Here is a 23,055-nt window from a genome sequence, read left to right as displayed (position 1 = left end):
ACTTTTTTTGTGCTTCAGAGGGAAGAGGAACTTTGGATGCAACACAAGATGAGGAATATTTGATCAAATATACTTTCATTGAGTACAAAATAGGGTTTTCCTTCATAAATATAGTCTGATCTATTTAAGATTGAAGTCTATTCCAGCTTCATGGAGGTGAGGGACACCCTGGACAGTCACATAGTTTATTCAGATGGACAACTACTCACACCACAAATATTTTTTTGTAACTTATGGTTAAATATAACTGGTTTTCACTTCAACTTTTCATCTACCATATCACAAACTAGATCACGTTCATTTAATTAATCTTAATAGTATATCAATTCATTTGCTAGAATAACCTAAATGCCAAAAAAAACAATAAAGAAAATGGACTCCAATTCAATTCCATTTGCATTTATTCTTCAGAGAAAATACTTAAATCAATAAATATGGCGGGAACAACATTGACAATTCAAAGTGACAATTGGGGAGACATGAAAATGTACATAAGAAACAGATGCAAAATGAAGGCCATTGATTTTCCAAACAGCTCGCTGGAAAGACGGAAAGATACATTGAAAGTGCATTTCGATGTTCAACAGTTCAGATTTTCCATTTATTTGGGCCGTGACGTGAAAGACGGATGAATAAAAGACTGTTTTCCACATGTTTGAATTGATACAGTTCCCAATTAGCTTGGCAAACGTAGCCATTTGATGCTCAACTAGTCAATCTTTGGATTGGTTTTTATTTTACAGACGAAACACATACACTATTAAAAATCAAAACTTGGCATGAGACATTTCAAAATCTTTCTCAAGGAAAATCTGTAGGCTGAATTTTCGATTAGCTTAGCATTAGCAGCATCTGTGCAAAAAGTAACTTGTTTAGCTTTGATTCACTGACGCAGCAAATTAGTTCGTCAAATCTGTCAGCATCACTTCAGGAATTACTTTGAGGATCAAGCTTTTTTCTGGTGTTTTTTCTCAATTTCTCTGGAGATTTTGATCCAAGCAGGAGCGAGCAGGTTGAATTAGTAAATAAAAGCAGGTATTTATTCGGTGACAGTTCAGGTTTATAACATGGTTGGTTCTTACTTATAGGACATGAATTGTCCTCAAATGTGGCTAAGAAATAAATGTAACATCCTTGGTTGAGGACGCGAGATCTCAAGAGGTTCCGGCTCAATTTTATCCTTCACATGAGTCGCACAGGTCGAACACTAAATAAACAAAAACCATCCTTTCATATTTGGAGAAGCGTCTAATTATCGTTGCCGTCTGGAAGAGGAGAGTTCGCTTTCCTGCTCCTCCTTATTATGTTTCATAATGACGCCGTTAAACCCAATGAGGTGAAGGCTAGTCCGAGAAAGAAATGAACGCAATCGCGCGCATGCTAATGTTGTCGTTGGTAAAAAACCGGTGACGAGAATCTGTCTCCATAGAGAGAGTTCACAGAGTTCAATGTCTCGCGGATCTGAACCGTTACAGGGAGGAACTGAAGGCAAAATGAAATTATGACACATCTACACACCAATGATTTCACATTATATCAACACTTCAGAGACGGGGGGGGGACACACGACTGGTTTTTAATCCTGCAGATCCACAGTGATGAGTTAGTCCGCCGGGCGACGCGTCGTGACCCAGCACAGCCACGACTGCGCCACTCCTCGTCCACGGAGGAAGCTTCCTCTCCCGCCGGATCTTTCCTTTGTACACTTTCCTAGTGACATCACCGCAGTTCTGCTCATATCCTGTTGGCGTTGATGGCCTCACCCCCATCCGCCTTTTTTTTTTTTTCGTTCCGGAGGAAACATCTGACTTCCTCGAGAAGGTATTCCAATGACAAACTGCTTCCTCGTCAGCTGGGATGGAAGGGGGGGGGGGGGTCGGGGGGTGCGGATCAGGATGCTCACTGGTGCGAAGTATTCCAGTAACAAGTACATGAATTGGAGCTTATAAATTCCACTTCCAGATAAATCTGGGGTAAACGGCATGCAGGAAAGCACATTGCTCCATATCTTCCTGCTCGCTCTGTCCTCCGTCGCGGTCCAACCTCCCTCGGCGGGATCGGTCACATGACCGAGCAACTTTTTGCTTTGTCCTTCCTGAGGTCCGTGGCCACGGCCGCCAGGTCGGGCCTGCCGGGCATGTGTGAAATCCTCTTGGTGGCGCGCGTGGTCTTGCTGCGCTTGACGTTCTTGTTGTTCTTGTTAATGCAGGCGAGCGTGGCCACGTGGAAAATGTCCCTGACACTGTTCTCCGACTGTTGGGAGGAGCACTCGATGTAAGGCGCCGAGATCTGCTTGGCCATGCTGGAGCCCTGAGGAGCACACAAGATGTCAACAAACAAATACATGTTTTGCTGCTTTAATCATATGATATTATCCTTAATTACATGTACTATGCAATAACCTAGGGTGAGTTTTGGCAAGAATCTGGCGATAGATGCGTATCACGATACTGTAGAAACACAATATATACTTATTTATAATATTGTCCGAGTACTTGACTCTGGAGTGCTCTAATGTGTTTTGATGACAAAATATGTCCCAACAGCTTTAAAAGTTGCTGCTGTCAAATGTATGCAAGTAAGGAATGGTTATTTCAAGAGCGCCTTTCTAGACCAGGGTCACAAACGATGTATCCTCTTATCCTCAGTCGTCGCCAGGATCTTGCAGATTTTCATTGTAGCTTCAGAGAACTTAATGAATGCTGCCATCTAATGGCTTTATTTACGATTAACAAGCAAATATTCACAAATGAGTTTGTTTTATACACTCTTAATTGAAATATACATCTTAAAATAAGTAATAATACATATTTTTGATATTAATAAAGTGCTGTTAAATATCTGGTCAACAAAAAAAAAAAAAAAAAAATCTCTCAAGATCCAAACATAAATATAGCTTGTATAGCCTAAAAGAAAGACTGTGCTGTGCTGAAGAAGAAAGAAAAAGAGGTAAAAAGGAAGAAAGTTCTGTTAATCCTGTCACCCAGTAAGGTTAGTAAGGGCCTAAAGAAATGTCTAGCAGCTTAGCAGGGAATTAAAGTGCTAAAACTCCAGTTAGAGCAGTTAATGCTGGTACCTGATCGTAGGAGACCGGTGTCTGCCGGTGGTTGGACAGCTCTACTAGCGTGCTCAGGTCCGTGCGCAGGTCAGATTTGCAGCCGACTAAAAGCATCTTGGTGTTGGGACAGAACTCCTGGATCTCCCCTTTCCACTGCAGACAAAGACAAGAGCACAACCATGAATAATTCAAGAAGAACAAAAGACTTTCCTTTTTAAGCAGGCAGACTAAATGTAGTTATCTTTCGCCATTGATCGATATTTTCCTCGAGGCTCCCCACAGACTACACGCGAACACCAACCAGACGATGTCTTGACCAAACAAAAAGGTCCCGAGAGGCCACCGTCCATTCATGCTGCAACTTCCTCTGGAGCGTTGCACTTTGAACTCTGGAAAAACTACATGCATTGTGATGGATTGAATTCCTCCGAGGGATTTCTGCTAATGTGCCTGAGGGATCATCGGGTCAGCCGGGCTTCCAGCTCAGAAGATCCACTTCATTGTCGGCTCAGAGGAAGTAGTTTGGCACTTTCTGTAAACCACTGTCAATCAACAATCCGGGCCTGAAAGCCTGGTCCGGTACAACTTCTAATGCTGATCAAACGGTATGACCAAGTTCTTCCTTCGACGCCCACCGTCACTGATCCACCCTAAATGGATTCAAGGGCTTTGACAAACATACATTCTGAGGTTAAAGCAACAACCCTGGTACTATCGGGGCAGAAGATCTTAGAAACACGATCGGCTCCGACTGAATCGCGGAGGGCTTTGCAGGGTCTTTAAGGTTTCATAGTAACCAGAACCTCTCCAGGGCTCGCTTTTATAATTACGTTTGGAAGTGGGGGTTAAGACCAGTTCATGCTAGCCTCCTCACGTATGTTGGTCACCCACAGTCGGGGAACCCATTGGCATGTTTTTGTTTGCCCACTTCAATTACTTGACTTTTGTTTGAAGTTGTTCTTGGAGAAGGTGTCAAAACAGTTTCATGTTCAATGATATGAAATATGTCTGGACACTAGATTAACCACATCAGGTGATTTCCTCGCTCTCCATGAGACACCACCAGCCAGCGTGTGACACAAACGACTCGGTCGCTGTAAACTCCCATCACAAGACCTGAAGTGGCGCGACTCCAGAAACCTCCTGACTGTCGACTTAATCCCGGCCCAACTAGAGCCTTTGTCGGTCGATCAAACTCCACTCAAGAGTTTTAGAAAAGCGTGTGTAGTTGGTATGTCGACACAAATTTGGATATCAAAGCGTGACAAACCTTTTTCAAGACGCTGTCGAGAGTCTCCGGTCGGCTGATGTCGAAACAGATGAGCACGGCGTCGGAGTCGGGGTAGGAGAGCGGCCTCACGTTGTCATAGTAGGGCGAGCCTGGAAAAACAAGAGCGACAGATGGATTACACAACTTTTAAAGAATACACTCCGCAAACCGTCATCGCTGTGACCCCGTTTCTGTTCCTCTCTCTCTTGAATTATTGACGCAAGTCTTTCAATGATGTCCTCATTAGCAGGGAAATTTAGCAGGAACTCTCCAACGATCTTGGCAGTTTGTCACATCATGATCCAACATTTAAACTGATGAAATCTTTACGAAAAGAACTCTTGCGAAACTAAAATTCATTCCCATGTAGCCCTGCATTTACTTTTGTGTGTAAAAATTATCTTCAACTCAACTCAACTTTTTGTTTACCAGACTATTCGAGGAGAAACTTCCATTATAGAAGCAGACAGTTAAAGTAAAAATGTCTGTACGCCTGGGAGGAGCCGTGCTCAGAAACAAACTGAAGCATTGTGTTTTTAATGCATGAATTTAGACAGATCACTAAAAAGCACTGACATTTTCCATTTGGCATGTACATCTAAACCATAATCCATGGCAACAGAGGGAGAAAAACAAATAACGCTAGAGGGGAAAAAAGTGCTGACTGCACAAAGATCTCTTGTTGAAGGAGGACTCTCTGGAGAAACACAACTTCAGAGTGAGGAAATGACTCGGTTCTTTAAATGAGAACCATGTGTCGGGGAGACGCCCCTCCTCTCCCGTGTCAGAAGCGAGGGTGGCGTCATGTCAAGGTGAGTCAAGATCACATGACAAGTGAGGGACTGACCACACACAACCAGCTGCCAAGAAATCTGGGGAATTTTGTTTTTGGTAACTGAAGGTTCCCCTGGGAGGTCCTCTCTAAACACTGCTGTGGAGAGCAGTCAGGAATGCACCGTCTCACACACACACACACACAGGATCTGGTGTTGGTAATCTAAACAGTCTGGGTGGGAGACGACACAGCTTCCCTCTGGGCCACAGCCTCGCATCATAAAACACAACACAGGCTGATGAATAGGAGGTTCCAGCTCTGTGATCCTGCAGTTTTGGATCATCTGTTTGAGAATCAGATGACCGCCTTCTAAAGGGTAAATTCACCCTTCAGGTTGTTAAATAAACAATAGTGTGAGAGATGGTTTGGTGGTTCTCACTGGGTTATATATCAGACTGGCGCTGGGTTGTCCTTCTACACATTACATACATTACCAATAACAGCACGACTGTTCCAAGAGTCCGTCAGGCTGACATAGCACACTATATCACAATATCCTTATGGATTACACCTTTAAAAAGTATGACAAGCCGCTCTACGGGTTTCCAAACAGCAGCGATGCCTCTTTATGTTGAGCCATATATTACTCTTAACAACAGAATGTTAAAAGTGTCTTGTTTTTAAATCAATACTGCATCACAACAAACAAGCAAACACTGAACCCTGGCTGGAAAATCAATTGATTAGGAAAAAAAGGACAAACCTTTGCCAAAGTCCAGTCAAAGGAAATGATAAAGGGGTTTGTAAAATGAATATATTAAGGATGGGAAATAGCCATTCAATTAGTTTCTGGGTTTAAATGAGTGAAGCTGAAGGTATTACAGGTATCTGTGGATTTTAAAAAAAAGAAAAAAAAAAGGCACCAAAAAAAAAGAAAAGTCGTAGAATATCCTGTGTCGATGTTTCTACTATATTGTGCCGTCACTTTTGTTAGTTTAACTTCTGGTTGAAAGCAAAATTAATAACGATCCAAACTATCTTTGATGTTAATTTCCCAGACTGCAGTATTGGTTAAAACCAACTTTAATCAATGCTGTGGAACTTTTCTATAAACTTTTATTTTAAACAAAACAAACAAAAGCAAGTTTAGCACTTCAATGTCGCGATTAAAAAAAAACCCTTCATAGTGAAGCAGTAGCTTTCAATAAAGGCAGGTTGGATGGAAACACAACAAGTCTGAATAAACATGTCCTTCAAGGTGTAAACTTTCTATATATTGCAAGTAAAAAATACTTTTTCTGTTTCTGTGGTTTAACTCGGAATTCCACAGTTTCACATTCCCAAACTTTGCTCCAGCAGCCAGTGTCTACATCCCTTAATACCCAAAACCATTTCAGTGAGTTAACATCAGTCAACTGTGGGCAGCGACACGGTCATTATCATGCCAACAGCTACACACATTCTTCAGATGTCATGATCTGAAAATAATGACTTTCAGATGGGACCTTTTTTCTTTTTTTCACTCTGCAGAATGAAGAGGTTTTTTTTTACAAAAAATGTCCGAGAGGTTCTACGACACGAGGCTGTAGGCCTCTCGTGATGTGTCACAGCGCAGGAAGTAGACAGGGGTAGGAATTTTCGTTCCACCGCTGGTACTTTTCTCCATTTCTCAAGGCAGCCTTACGATCAATCAGAACTGCGTCACGTTGTTAGTTTTTACTTCCAGCCCTGGACTTCTGGAATCAATCAGGGGGAAAACCTCTGAGCCCGGAGACCAGATATTTGCCAAGTGTCTAGGAAGGAGACTTGAATATATGAACTGTTGAGTGAATATATTCACACTCAAGTGATTTCACCTGGAGGTTTTAGGCAACATTACGACTACATCATTCCAAACTAATTTCTGCAAGACACTGCTCCCTTGTTTGAAGGCACTAAAAAAAGCCAAGAGTGTTGCAGAGACTACAGTAAACCGCCTTGTAGCGAATTTGAAGTTTTGAGATGGGAAAATAGCACAAACATTTTGGCCGTTAGCAACACGGTTACTCATTAAGGCGTTCCATGGCTGGATTCAAAAAATGTTTTCGTCAAATCAAGTATCACATACTTTCTATTTAAAAAGAAAGTATGTGAAACAAAAAACGAATGAACCAGAGGGCATTAAAAACCAAAAGCATACTAGCAGCATAAGTAGCGTTAGGGTCGACTACTCCGTCAACAAGGCAGAGTTTACCTCAGTAAGGGATGTTTGTGTCGTTGCCAGGCATTTATAGGGGCGTCTAATGACATTAGAGCGACTGCTTTAGGGTCATCTTCCTGCAAACCTGTGAGATAAGAGTCTCCGAGCAGACACACAAACAGACCTGGTGACTGTCATCTAATTAACTTCTGTCATTGTTCCACAGCAGGATCTCTCCAAGTCTGGACAAGGACACCCATCCTCCAGCTCCTCAAACACACACACCCTTAACATACGCCCCCGTGTGTCTTTTGTACTGGAAATTAAAAGTGCTGCGGGGTGAAACCACATTGGGATACAGTTGTTAACTTCCTAAAAAAAAAAATTCACGATTAAGCAGAAGAGATTTCGCAATCCTTTCCTTCCCGTTTTATAGAATTTTTTTAGGGTGTTTTCCACGCAGGCACAAAAATACCCAAGAAAAAGAGACTGAGGAGAGATTTTCCAGACAAGCCTTGGCTCATTCCGTTAACCCCCCCTAGATGCAACCCACTTAAAGACGATGGTCTTGAACTCATTTCTCAGATGCAACATCCCTCGGTACATGAAAAAAAAACAATCGTCTGGACGAAATGGAAATGTGCATATCTTTCACAGTCACAGTCCTGAGGTGAGACAGCTGCGACTAACAGACTGGAGGTACGGCAACAGGTCCGCAAGGCCTGCTGATTTACTGCATAGCTTGCATAGCTGAACCAAACGGAGCTCAAGGGTGGATCATAGTGTGTGTGTGAGAGCCTGGAGGAGACACCTGTGGAAATAACAAACAGCGAGCCACATCCAACCTCACCAAGCTTGTGTAACCTCTCATCCCAAAGAGCATGAGGCTATTTTCTACTTAAGCAAGGGCAGCTGCTGTGGGTACAGAGATAGATCCAAAATGTGGCCAACGCGAATCGGTTTCATGCTCGGATTATATGACCGAGTCAAAAACAGAACTGGGAAAAAAAAAGGGCAAGAAAACCATGAAGGCAAACAAAAGTGACGTTAGCATCACGTCCACGCTCTTAAGATCAACTTATGTTAAGCCCATCAAGGAGATGTGGGGGAATGTCAAAGGAGATAGTTCCTGTTTTCGGAATGTTATTCACACATTTCTCGGATCTCATCCCTCAAATGTTAGCCAGAACCGACGGGATAAACGTCCTGGTGCGAGACGCCCTAACATTCCGCCCGTGTGTGCTCTGAAGATGTTAATGGCGCGAATGAGGACGTTAGCAGCAAACTGTGAATGAGGGATGTTTCCATTTGTCAGATGTGGATCCAGGAAAGAAGCGAGCGCGCCAAGCACTGCCAAGCTCCATATTCTAAAAGGATTTTCAAGAACACGCCAAAGAAATTGGTCATGGCAGCAGTTGTTATAAACCTATCTCCAAGAAATATCTGTAAAAACAGTTGTTTTTGCCTTCTTTCTGCAATAGTTAAGTAACATGACATGGGTACTTTATGTGCACATATTCCTGGTGATAAACAGTATTATTAAGCTGACAAAAGTGAATTGTTGAGATGAATGTCTTGCTCCAATCACTCACACAATACAAGGTATTAAGCAGCATCAGTAAAAAAGAACATTTGGCATATTTAAAACTGGTCATAACAACAATTTGAACATTGTATGAACATGGTGCTTGGGAAAAACGAAAAGAAATTAGGTTGTAAGACAAGGATCCAAGAGAAAATGCTAGTACATTTCGAGAAAAACTATCAGATGGGAAACAGATTTGTGTCCGCCCAATCCATCGGGTGTCTTTTCTAATTCCCTTTTATTCAACTCCTCACTTTCGTAATATTAGCCAGTCTGCAAATTCCTCCTAGAAAACCTTCTTCCGCTCCGTGATGCGAAGATTTAGAGAACACTTCTCATTCGCAAAGGTTTTTGGGCCGGCCCGGGTACAATAGTGTCTTTGTGGAGAAAGAAGTAGAAACCTTTAGTCTGAGGAATGCCAGACATGCAGCTTCAATTCACTGGGCCCAGAAATGTGATCCAATGCAACAAAGGCTGCGCCCCCACCATTCCTATGTCCGGAGTGTGGGATACATGCAACATGACCGGGGGAGCACGGAATATCATCTGTGCTGCCTGAGCCAACCCCTGTCCGCCTTTATCTGACTGCTTTGTGTTCTCTGAAGGGTCATCGCTTAACATCTTAAGCGGCACTACACAAAAACACAAAGCTAGCTTTTCCCACAGTCGTTCAATGTGATCCATGTGTGATCAAGCTCCGCTTTTAAGATTTTATCTCAGACTTTTTTCTTTCCCCACCTTCTGGGAATAACTCAAGAGAGCCAAAAAATATTTTGGACTGATTGCTGTTGTCAAACACAATAGACTCCTGCAAAGCCCCAAATCTGTTTAAATTAATCCTTCATGAGCCTTGATTGACAGAAGATTAAATAACTGCCATTTCAAAGCCGTTGTTGGTCAAATTTTTAGAGTGAACAGTGTCTCCTGCGGCAACTTTTGTTCAGTCAAACCTCTGCTAATTATGACAAACCAGAAGAAACAAGTCACCACTCGGTTAGAGATTCTTTCAGTTTTGGTTTTTGGTTGGTGCCGGCCACAAACCTACTGTTCGCAGATAAATATAGCAGCTGGTGCTTCTATTCCAGTTGATTTAAATGTTGGTTCAATTCTGTCAAAGTTAGACGGACTGACTTAACAGTTATCAAACATAATGGGGATATGGAAGCAAACAAAAAACGAAAGTAAAGTATATAAATAAGTACTTGTCAACATAAGCTAGATTTCCATTCCAGTCATTTTTCCAAGACATTGACAAAGTGCAATTTTGATGCATTACCGTTGTCTGTGTAATGTATGGTCCGTGTTATTTTGGGGTCAAATTGTGTGATGGATGGACCGTGTAAGTGGACCGTCATTTTCAGGTTTACCAAGAGCCGAGTCATTTTCTTTCCATTGTGTTTTTGAAATACATCCCTATTTGTCAAACCTCTGGGAAAACAATATCCCTAAACTAAAAACTTTGAGGCTTTTCAAAATAAATTATCATTACATGATGGAGATTTTTTTTAGGAATAGTAAGTACGTGACAAAAGAATTAAAAGCATGTACAATTCATTTATTTTTGGCGTGTTTTTCTTTTTATAAATCATTGCTACATTGTGGACATCCTTATACATAATTCTTATACATTTATTTTACTCAACCAGATTAAAGACCCATTGAGATCAAGACCTGTTTCACAAGGGCGACCAGCACACATTAGTACAACAAGGCAAATAGAACGCAGAGTTTTGGTCACAGTAACAATTTAAAAGCACCAAGACCACACAAAGGACTTTGCAGGATGATAATCTACATTCACCCTCTGGCTAGGGGACCATATCAGGAGTGTAATAGCAGGTTTAGAGGCTGGCAACAGTCAGACTACAGGCGCACCTTTGTCTATGTTAATATTTTGTTTAGCAAAGGTTCCGTCTGCTTCTACAATTCAGACAGCATCGCCGTTTCCTTATCTTTTATTCCTGCTCTACTAAAGATGGATGAGTTCCATTGAAGGCACTAATGAGGCCCCGGGCAGGCAGGTGCTGTGGCTCCGTCCTTGTGTTTGATTCTCAAACAAACCCGACACGAGCCCATTCAGACGAGCAGGGCAGACACACAGACAGTATAAACCGCTTCCTCTGCCGGTGAATGAGGTGGAGGCATCAAAGAGACGGACCCCACCCCGGGGCCGGGAAGAGCAGCCACAGCACAGACGAGCGAGGGTGGGGGGACGAATGGAAGCAACAGTCAGGCGTTTACCTTAATGACCCGAATTACCAAAATTTCACCCTCCCTTTCTAACAGCAGCCACTCATCAGGTCCCTCATCACCGCTGAACAAAGACCACCAGGGCGTGTGGAAGGTGCATGTCTACCTCCTTAGTATCAGACTACATGCTGAGCTCACATACAGACCAGCACACACACACACATGAACACGACCGGGAAGATAAGGGATCGATGGATTAGCTTGTGGCCGATGGGCGTCTCCTCAAAACCCATCGGTTGAGCCTGAAATCTTATCAATCACTCGCTCTCTGGGAGAATGTGTGCGTTCTCATGTGTCCGGGTGGGGGTTTAGATTGAGGCAGATTCTGGCTCCGTATCACACCCACTGATCTGATGGGACCCCCACTACCTACACCCACTACCACATACACACACAAGCACACACCCAAACCGTTTTATGAAACGGAGAAAAGAGAAAAATGGCTCCAGGCGTTTGGCCAAGACGGCAATAAAAGAAAACTCTCGGTTGGTCTGGCTTTGATTTCGACACACACACACACACACACATATATAGGGAGGTATGCATGAATACACTAGAGATGAAGTCATCGCGAAATATGACAAGGGTCTTTGTAAATACTTTCCGAAGCTGTCGAAATGTTTCATGATTTTCTGGAGCATTACTGAGGAATTCTGAGGCAGAGATGAGCAACAGCTGGCTGTCAAGCTTTTTCCACGCCCTCCTCCCCCCTCCGGACAACAACCCCCACTAACACACCATCGTAACACATGGGATGTACGGCATCGGACCTTCCAGTCTGACTGCTGGGCTATTCACCTCCTCATTGATGGATGGGCAGAGGGCTTGTTGACACACACAAGACGCAGCAGCTGGTTTTTAACCCCCCCACACAAAAAACCCAAAGTCCAACTGATAAAACTTGATGTTAAATGTGCAAACTTTTCCCCCAAAAAAATCCCAGGAAGTGATTAAATCCCTTCTGTTCCTGTAATCTCACGTGACAAAAAAAAAAAAAAAAATCAATTTATATAGAAGCCATGTCTGTCACTGCTCCACAGGAAGGCGGGATTAAAACCAGCTTTATCGATTAAATTGGGTCACAGATTAATTTCATAGTGACACAAAAATACAGATTTGTAGATGTTGAATATAACTAAAGATAACAGAAGGGTTGACAGCTGAAACAACAACTGGCAATAGTTTAAAATGTGTTGAAATTGTTTGAAATGACTACTTTGACATTTCTTAGCGCAAATCTAGTCCCTGGAGATATTAAGAAATAATAAACTGGATTATTTGGATAAGTAATGTTTTGTTAGCATTAACTTTGCATTACTAGTTATGCAGCTCAAGTTACACAACTTTTTTTTGAGTAAGTAAATAAGTGACTTAAAATGTATCTTTATTATTTTAAAGGGTATTTATCGACATGGCAACCCGGTGATGGTTGATGGCGGGTGTGGAGAGGAAGATGTCCGGACATGTCAAAAGGTATTAAAGTAAACAAGTATTAAATGTTTACCTGACGTGTCCCACAGGCTCAACTCGATTCTCTGCGTGTCGATCTCGAAGCTGGCGGTGTAGTTCTCAAACACGGTGGGGACGTAGCTCTGCGGGATGACAGCAGGGGGGACAGGGTCACAAACACTGGGACACGGAAGACATTGTGGTCTCGGGGGGTCTCACCTCAGGGAAACAGTCCTTGGCGAACACGTGAAGCAGCGCCGTCTTCCCGCACTGACTGTCGCCCACCACCACGATCTTACACTTCACACTCTGACTGGGATCCATGGCGGACTTCAGAGATAGTTTGTGACAAGAGCGTCTGTCCCTCATTGGCTTCAGTCCCCGGGTTTAGAAGGAAAAAAGATCCAGTGTGTAGGAGCCTCCCTCGGTGTCTGTGGCTCATCTGAGCTCCTGCATTCCATTCTCGTGCTTTTATATGAGCTCAGGAGCCAATCAGAGGCTCCGTCCGCCTGCCCGGGTCCCTGCCGGGGAAGTTAGCGCCCCCCTTAGGTTGAAGCGGGTAACTTAGAAAAAAAGTACTTTTTCCTGTGTAAATAAAATGTTTATTTCCCAACACATTATATATTGGCTCAACAATTTAACTTTTTTGTCACAAACAAGACCAAAACATTATGACCCTGTGCTTAAAATTGTGCAATTTATGTGTTTTACTTCATATATAGGTTAGGTAGGTTAGGTAGAACTTTATTGATCTGAAATTGTTTATTTGAAATTGTATTTATTTATTCATATTATTATATATATATATATATATATATATATATATATATATATATAAAATGTATATATATATATATATATATATATATATATATATATATATATATATATATATATATATATAAATATGAATATATACATTATATATATATTATATATACATATATAATTTATATATATATATATATTATATATATAAATATGAATATATACATTATATATATATTATATATATATATAAATTATATATACATATAATAATATAAATAAATAAATAACATTTCAAATAAATAAATAAAATAATATATATAAATATTAATATATAAAATTGTATTTATTTATTTGTTTATTTGAATTTTTTTTATATATATTTGAGATTAGGGTTTTAAAACGTAAAACACATTAGTTTTTTGTGTAAAATTAATCCTTCTTTAAAAAAAACCCTGAAAGATCCATCAAAAAAGGATGTTTATAATGAACAGTTCTTGCTAAAACATTTCATATTCATGTTCATTCATTGACGCCCACTTTATCCCGGGATCAGGGTCGTGGGGAGACTGGAGCCTATCCCAGAATCATAGGACGAGGGGCAGGGGACACCCTGGACATGACGCCCATCTGTCGCAGGGCATTCATATTCATGCATTACTCAACAATAAATACATTGCCAATACACAAATGAATGCATTATTTAAAAATGCCAGATAAGTTTTTCCCCCATAATTTCAACTACATTTGTTTTCATTTGGTAATACTTACATTGATTTTAAATATTATACGCTTTCTTTTTTTCTTAGCATAATAAAATTATTCATTTATTTTAATTGATTAAAATAATTATGGGTCACAGTATTACATATAAAGTAATGCAACTTTCTTGTTTGTATTGGTAGCCGTTCGGGTTCAAAGTACTTATGAAGCTTTAACAAATAAATTGCTATAACATTTTTCCAACACGCAAAGCAGCTTAGATAATAGGAAGGACTAGGTTTCATGCTGTAATTCCAGATCCATGTTTTAATGTTTTAGCACACAAGTTATGTGTGTTATAACTTGGAGATACAAATTAACCATCAATCTTGGATTGATGGTGGATTTGGATCTTCAAGTTATATAGGTATAAAAACTTTGGGAATGACGTTGTGTGTCTTTTTGACCTTCAAATAACACATCATAATTTGAGAGTAAAAGTTTGTTTTGTGTGTGCTTTCATTAAGGAAACAAATACAAATGATATAAAAGTCATGGTCTCTGGCCTCAAACTTTGAAATATTAAACCACACAAAGGTTTAAAATAGTTACATTGATATGAATCTGTAGTTTTATCAACTTGTAACTACAAATTAATTCTAAACCAGATATAATCGTGTACTTGATTGTCAACTGTCTGGGGTCGGCTCTTGTATGCAGTGTTCAGTACCTTGTAAAAAATTGCTCAACGTATTGGCAGCAAAGCATTAAATAGGTCATGAGTTGCTGAGGCTTGCTGAGGCATGTCGGGAACAAGAGCCTGTGTTGTTGTATCAAAGAGTTCACAACTAAAGCAGCCTTTACGGTGAATAGTTAGTAATCTGCTTCATATCCTGACATACATTGAAGACACTAGTGTGTTCACAACACTGTCAGCTCCCATTGAACCTCACAGAATGTTCTTAGACAAAACGTATCAATACCGGGAGGTGTGTGTGTGTGTGTGGGGGGGGGGGGGTCTGTTGAGCACAAGGAAAAATGACTCAGACTTTGTTGTGTCATGTTTCTTAATTTCACTGTGAATTTAACTCATTTTAGTCAAGTTTTATTTGTTTTTGTATTGGTTCAGTGGTAACCATAGATTATATTCAAAGCTTTATACCTGATAACATTTCATGATCTTTATTAATACGACAAAGATGGATTCATTGCTCGACCTGCACTCAGAGAAACTTTGTAGGGCCGCAGAAACATCATTATATGGCTCACAAATGGCCCGCCAGCCACACTTCCTTCTACCAATGTATGCTATTTCAATGTATATTTCAGTAAAATAACGCAGTTTAACAAGGATTATATTTCTTAATCTTGCTTTTTAAACTTATTATTGGTTCTAATTGGACGACTGGACACTGATGATGATTAGTTGCTCAGCATCAACAAATACTCGTGGGACTCTGCAGAAAACCATTTGTTCAGAGGTAGATGAGGCTACTTTATCACCAAAAGATCAATATTCTTTTTAATATAAATTATATCCTTAAATTTTCAGATTTACATTCCCCTGAATCTGTGTTTGCAGCAGCGATAATGTGACACATCTTACTTAGAACAAGTACTTAATATTGTTCAATTGCAGACTTCATGTTTCCCATCCTCTATCGCGGCACAATCCTTCTCTTTAGAAGCTGTGAAAATGATTTGCTAGCAGCGACTCATTGAGTTTTTGTCTGAGTTATTTCATACTTAGGGTGTGATAAGACTGACACTGCTGTTTTTTTTTCCAGGGAGGGCTCTCTCATTATCTGTGAATAATGCATGTAAGTCTGTGAAATGTGCTTGTTTCACACTGAAAACGCTATCATGGAGGTGGCACTAAGGGAGAGCGGCTCCCCTGATTTTTCTGCTCCAGCACATGCAGAGACACTCCGTCTGTTTCCAAGGCCTCGCCTGAAAGCCTCCAGGCTTCTCCACCAAAAAAAAAAAAAAAAAGGCATCGCAGCTAATTTTATGAAAATGGGAAAACATCAGCGTTCTGCATCAGTTCCCTGCTCTGCGACGCTGGGAGAGGACTTTGGTGTTGCTGGCAGCGTTTCTTCACAGCGAGACAGCTCCACCCTGCCGGCTGTGTGCTGGGAGTCCCGTCTGTTGTGTGGGAGCTCTGCCTCCAGGACTCCACGCTGCCAGGAGGGATGATTTTACACGCTATAGATGTACATGCTCAGCTGCCAAATTCATACGCACTTAACCTCATTGAAAAACTGACTGATGAAAGGGATTGCGGTAGGGACGCCGTCCAAATGAATCAAGGAAAAGAGGGAAAGAGTCGGTGGAGTGAGGACAGAAGACAAAACCACATTAATGGTGTTGACATACTTGCGTGCATTTATTCAGTCTGAGTGTGTGTGTGTTTAACTCTCGTAGCTTATAATTATGGGTGCTTTTAGTGCAGACACAAAGCAGTAAACGAATGCTCTGAATATAGTCAATGGACCAAACAACGATCAATACCTACTTAAGTTAATTGATGATATAGGAAATATGGACGATAAATCACCCCTATAGTGTGTGCTAGTGATAGCCAACTAGTGTTTTAAGGGCAACTAATGTGTTGAGTGTCTCTTAAAACGATCTTGGACCTCTATTGTACTTATCAGTACGTGTCTGTTTGTACAAAACTCTCTTTTACATTAGAAAATGTGCTTAAGCTCCGCCCACTGAAAATAATTTGTTTTCTGGAGATTAAATCTTGTTTATCATAACAACGCCCACTCTGTGTGAATGGTCAAACATCAAGGTTTGTCACTGCATGTAATCAATCCTGGGACTTGTCGTATAAACAAAAGGAGTTTGTAATTACAGCTGGCTGAAGGAGGAGTGAAGACCATTATTATATGATAATGGACTCACTCTCGTAACCTCTTGTTCGCCCAGATTTCAGAGAAAGAACTTCATTAAGGGGTTGGTTCACTAGTAAGTGAAAGTAATAAAGTAATAAGTTCAAAACATGGTCATGATGAGAGACTTACTGCCTCTTGAAGAGAAAGACTTCAACATTTGAAACATGGAAGTGAGTCATTATGAGTATGGGTTTTCACATGCCCACAGTTGCCCTTCAACAATAATGAAAAATTAATTAAACAATACAAGCCCTTAAGTAATCTAAATGCAACAGGCTGGTAGTTAAAAACACGTCTTGAATCTTTGTTATTTAATTAAATTGCAAAATAAAAGTTATTTGGATTCAGAAAGCTCCGTGACTAGAAGGATGTTGGTTCAATCCCACTGCTGAATGTGATTATATTGAAGAGGCCTTTAAAAAACCATCCAGATTCGTCTTGTTTACTGCATTGCAGCCTCCTGCCACCATTGTAGAAACATGCATATAGAAGGAAGAACCATTACATGATGCAAGAGACCACGTGAAGGTTCTGAAGATATCTATTTACTTCATTATTCTTTGTGTTTTTTCTGTTTTATCTCAACAGAAAGCGAAAGAGAAAGCGACTAAAGATGTCTTGACTGTGTCATCAGACAAATATGAGGCGAGCAGGAGTCGAAGGTTTTTTTTCCCCTACATACATATGTGGTGAGCAACAGAGGAGGAAATCCCCCTCTGACAGTGTGTGTGGAGCCGGAGTAAATGTCAATGCCCCGCTGACTGGATTCACGTGGACAGAGATAACTGAGGGGCAGCATGTTGCCACGGCGGAGGAGAGCGAGACCCACTGACCCAGACTCCTCACACACCTCCAGCGTCGCCGGTGCACCGGCAAAAACTACCACAGACCTCGGACCCATTCCGTTATCTCTCATACATTCTTAATCGCTTCATGGCCCGATTTGGGGGAATGAAAAAGAGTTTTTTTTATTTTTTATTGCTTAACAAAATCATTTTCAAGTGCTTGTCCTTGATTGCTCAGCGTCGGGAGAATGATTGCAGGAGGAAGGCAAGCGTGGCCCGTTCACGGAGGGAATTATGTGCGACGGTGCGTGTCCCTGACCTGGAGTGTTCGGAACAAGCCAAGACTCTGCAGTTTCGTCTCTGTTTCTGCAATGAGGTGTCTCTAATTCATGAATTATTTATTGGATCCTTCCTCTGTTTTTGCAACATTTGATGAAACGGACGAAAATCGAATCATAAAAAAAGGGAAGGTTGGACATGTGCTGACCTAATTGTGTAATAAAGCATCACAGCACACATTAATTCCAGTTACTGTACTTTTTTTTTTTAGACATAGTCGGTGAACTTGAGTTGCCTCCATGTTGCTATTTTATCACATATTCATGAGCCAGTGTGATCATATTTATCGGTGTTTTCCATTCATTCTGATGTGAAGAGTGTTGCTGGCTTCCCTTGATAGATGTTGCAAGAAGTTCTGTCATTCACCGGAGACTCAATTACAACCATCAGTTTCACATTGTTGCTTTGTTTAACCTGGAAACGTCAGGCACTGGAGGAGGTGAAGAGTTTACAACAGCCGCGTTGCTCTGAGATATATTGGGGGAATCCCAAAGTCTGAGCTGAATTATGTTGACGGGGAGGGACTAGTTTGGTACTTAAATCATCTGTTTCTCAGCAATCTAGGTGTAACAGGAGCAAGTGGTTTCCCTGTTTCCCTTTCGTGTAACACGACACTGTTTTGGTCAGCCTAGAATTGTTCACTGCAAAAACGTTTATGACTAATCTAAAGTAAGAATTGTCTTATCAGAATTAATGACAATCTACACTCACCTGTCAAGTCCAGAAAAAGGTTCTTATTTCCAAATATTTAGACTAAAATGTTGCCTGAATAACTTTTACTTTTAGTTTAAAACAACTCTGCCAGTAGGATAATAAATACGTTCTAAAAACAAGAATAGTTTCTAAATACAAGAACCTAAACAAGCGCGTCTTCTGAACCCATTGTAAGATTTTGTTTCACTGTTTAAAGCAGTCATTATTTTGGTGTTTTTGGACTTGTTAAATCTAATTAAACTGTTTGTTTTTTTTCATTTTCTGCACTATAAGCCTTCTTGCTTCTTTTACATTAACTTTGGTTACTCTTTGTTTTGTTGTGTTTACATCATTTCTGTTTGTTTTAAGATCTACAATAGAGGTGAAGAAAATAAAGTTTTATTTCATGTTTCCTTCACCAGGTGCGTTGTCTTTGTGATTCCCCTCAACCCCTTTTTTTTCGACTTACATATCAGAAAGGAGCTTCAGTTTTCAGCAGCTTCCTTGTTATTATTTTCTTTTTCTGGAGACACTTTGGACTTCAGGTCTTCATCCTCTCTTGACCTGGTCATGCCTGTATGGACCTCTCATCCTCCCCCTCACTGACCCAGAACTGTTGTTTTCTGCTCTTTGTTTTCAGTTTTAGTCTATTAAGACAACACAGAATATCTTCAGGATAAAGATATGAAAGTGTGTAAAAATAGTCTCATTTATTCGTATTTGTAATGCTGCTTATGCCTTTTATAGTATTGAGGGAGGTTGAGGTTTCTAACAATCGAGGGTAATATCGCTAAAACCCTCTCAGCTATGGACAATTTAAAGTATAAAGTATTTGTTTGGACTGAGGCACAGAATAAAACCCAGAGGCAGCAGCATATAAATACCAAATCATGCTGCTAATGCATGATATCAAGAACAATTTTGATTGTGTAATATTTTTACTCCGTGACCTCAAAACTGATAATCACATAAAATACATTTCACATAATGTGAGAAGAATATTACCTCCTCAAAAATCGCACCTCAGGCAAAGACTCCTATTAAAATTGTAATTTTATTTGGGACCCAGGTGTCAGTTTTCATAGTGGCAATGAATCTCTAACAGATGAGAAGCTCTCCATGTGATATCACTGAATTCATTTATTTTCAAACTGTTTTCCTGTCATAAAGATGTCCCTGGAAATTATGAGAGAAGTTATAAATTTGTAATTTGATTGCAGAATCACAAGATTTTATTTATTCAACAAAGATATGTGTGACACCTGAATAAAGCTAGCACAAGCATCCACTTGTATGTATATACATCCGACCACATATGAAAAACAGCCCGAGGAAGCAGTGTGTTGTTTTTCAGTTTCATAAACAACCTTCAGGAGATGCAGGCGAGAGAATTTGTCATGTGGATGCCAGTGAAATATTTCCTGCTTAAGTGCACCTCTGGCTACACACTGTCGTCTAAGTGAACTCAAGACGGCTGTAGATATAGGTGCTTTACCTCCCGGCAGGTGAGTAATGGCGTTCCCAAAAAATACCCTCAGGAATAAAGGCTACTAGGCTGAAAACAGAAAGTGCAGTGGGAATGGGAGCCAAGAGAAATGCTAGAAAATAGGTAACACAAGAGCACACTTTTACACTCTCACTAGAACAATGACAATTGTTTTCTGAATTCTGTATAATGACAAAAGAAGAAAAATATGTTAAATGAAACCTATAGAAGATCAGGAGATGTTTCATTGTGAACCAGAACTATAATAAAAGGAATTGCTGTAATCATCAAATAATGTTTATCTTTGTACAATTTTAATGCATAAGTTATTGTTAATAGTGCAGATGGTGGATTTGGCTTTCATGTTGACAGGTCTGGTCCAGTCATCTGCCAGAATTATCCCCAAGCCATACCATCTCCTCTGATCTGGAAATGGAAGTTATTTTGTCCTTTTTCTAGGCTGCATTTGCCCAAGGGAAGGTGACCTTCCCGGCTACTGAATTTACATTGTGATAAAGTTGAACTTCTATCCTGGGTAAAGCTAAGTAAATAACTTCTGTTCTTTTGTGGAACCGACCAAAATGCTATAGTATCGAGTATCAAATCCTTCTTCATCTTTTAGTGCCAAGTTTTGGGACCAATACGTGATGTCATTTCATTTTTGTTAGAATTATCCTTATTAAATTGGTATCTAAAAAATACCCAGACAGTATTTGTTAACATGCCCTTGGTTAATAATTATTTCTCTGAATGTAATTGGTCAGATTTCCAATGTCCCATTAACATATGTGTACTAGCTGTAGGAATGCGGTGTAAACTGGAAGGTACTTTGTGGATAATACACACACATAGGAAAGGCCCAGATTTAGAAATAACAACACACCCGTTTCTTGAGAATTATACATTTAGTCACTTATTTCACAATCTACAGTACTTCAGGCAACACCCTTTTGTCTTAAAAACTACCACAACTAATGCCACAATTGTTAAGCCTCTGTCGAGAACATACGTGTGTAAACAGCTGGGAAAGTCCAGACTGTGTTTTCCTAAACGTGGTGGTTGATTGGATGACGTCCAAGAAAAGACTCAACCACTTACTTTAATTGAGGAAAGTCAAAGATCAATTTGGTCTTTAGAAACCTCAAGAAACCTCAAGAAACACAAAGAGGGTTGTACACAGAGTCCTAAAGGAAAAAAAAAAACGAAACTATTTTCACCGATTTTCCCAGAATTAAAGTACTTTGTGGCGGGAAATGGCAGAAACATCACCACACACTCACTGGAAAAGTAAATGTTCGCAAGTTGTGGATATCGGTGATGAAATTCTGGACGATTATGTGGATTTTCTCAGGTCGATTCAACCCTCCGGTATTTCCTGGACAGATTTATCCCAAATAAAACAAAAGGGGTTGTGACGATATCACGATAACCACCAGAGATTAAATTAAGAAGGTGAAATGCCTTCAGGAATTTCCCGGATGGTTGTCGGGAAGACAAATCACCATTATTCCACAGCGAGGATTTCAGTTGTTAAGCGACTGGAACCTTCTAATGAATCCCAATAACGGCCGTTTCCTTCCCCTTCTGGCTTACTGACACATGACATTTTCTTTTAATAAGCCATTAGCCTAATACCCTCTGCTGAACGCACTCTTGGGGCGCTGAGGCCCGGCAACACACTTCCGACACAAACGCACACTCGTTGCGGTACAGTACGTCCGACCGCTTCCCGTCACTCAGGCATCAATACGCGCCGTGATGTCATGAAGCGGAGCGTACGCTCGAGTCCGTCGGCGGGATGATTCATCCGGAGGATGACCTGATTCTTCAGGGAAGTCCAGGCGTGTGCGTGCATATTTCAAGGTTAATGGTGCATGAAATGAAGACTTCATTAGCATCTCCTCGAGATGAACCACATGACAGGACCACAGTGTGTCGGTCACATTCAGATCAAGAATATCATACGTGACATCACTTCCTGTCGATCATTAACGGTCTGACCCAGATGTGAAGGGAATTCCTTATTAGTTGAGAGCGATTCATGCGTTAATACCAGCATAATAGAATTTGTTAAGAGGCATAAATCATTATTTCTGCAGTCTGGGATCAAGTCTTCCTGTTCCAAGGGGAAACATGCGGCAGGATGGTTACGGATGTGAGGTTTTTTCAGAAGCTTTTACGAGCGGGACCCACCACAGCCTGAGCCGGGGTGGTTTGGGTGTGGCGGCGACGAGGGTGACATTCGGGATTGAAGTCCCCCGGGTGTGATTCAGCTCCTTAATCTCCGGCGAAATGAGACGCTCCATGTGCGCGGATACGATTCTAATGTCAGGACTGATATGATATGAGAAGGCGAGAAGCGAAGCCGCCACAGTCGATCAAAAAAGCCGTGATATGTTAATTCTCTCTGAGTGACAGCTCCGTGATTGCAGATTCTTCAGGTGACACGAAGTCGCCGGCTGCAGGCGTGACAACAACAGATTACAATTGTCATTTGTGTCCATCCTCTGACTGCGTTGATGTGTTTGACGATTCTCCTCTGTGACATGACTTAGTCAGCAGAGCAACAACCATGTGGTGACATAGAAACAAGCACTGTCTGAGCAGACATAAAAGGTGTGTCCGCCATTATAGTCAGAGGAAAAATTGATATTTTTAATCTCTATTTATCCCAAATAGTGGTGTGTTTTGGCAAGAATCTGATGAGACACTACAGTGGCAGGATACTAAAGTAACAACGACATATTTGTAGTATTGTCTTAAGTATCTAAGTACTGTGGTGTTGCAGAATTTACAGACCACATGACTCTTGACAA

At 40.8% G+C, this 23,055-nt stretch overlaps 1 protein-coding gene across 1 annotated transcript; it reads right to left on the bottom strand.

Moving 5' to 3' along the window:
• Positions 1 to 383: 383 nt before the first annotated feature.
• rnd3a (Rho family GTPase 3a) lies at positions 384 to 12,994 on the bottom strand. Its single transcript, XM_087791475.1, has 5 exons — positions 12,786 to 12,994; positions 12,622 to 12,709; positions 4,329 to 4,438; positions 3,077 to 3,211; positions 384 to 2,310 (listed from the first exon to the last, which is right to left on the bottom strand). The coding sequence occupies exons 1-5, from the start codon at positions 12,933 to 12,935 to the stop codon at positions 2,062 to 2,064; spliced, it is 732 nt and encodes a 243-aa protein (XP_087647601.1). The 5' UTR covers positions 12,936 to 12,994; the 3' UTR covers positions 384 to 2,061.
• Between the last annotated feature and the right edge of the window lie 10,061 nt (positions 12,995 to 23,055).

The sequence above is a fragment of the Callionymus lyra genome, chromosome 5 (genome assembly GCF_982586985.1).
Source record: "Callionymus lyra chromosome 5, fCalLyr1.hap1.1, whole genome shotgun sequence".
NCBI classification, from domain to species: Eukaryota; Metazoa; Chordata; class Actinopteri; order Syngnathiformes; family Callionymidae; genus Callionymus; species Callionymus lyra.
The sequence above is the reverse complement of the archived record's forward strand: the minus strand, read 5'-3'. Positions and strand labels throughout refer to the sequence as shown.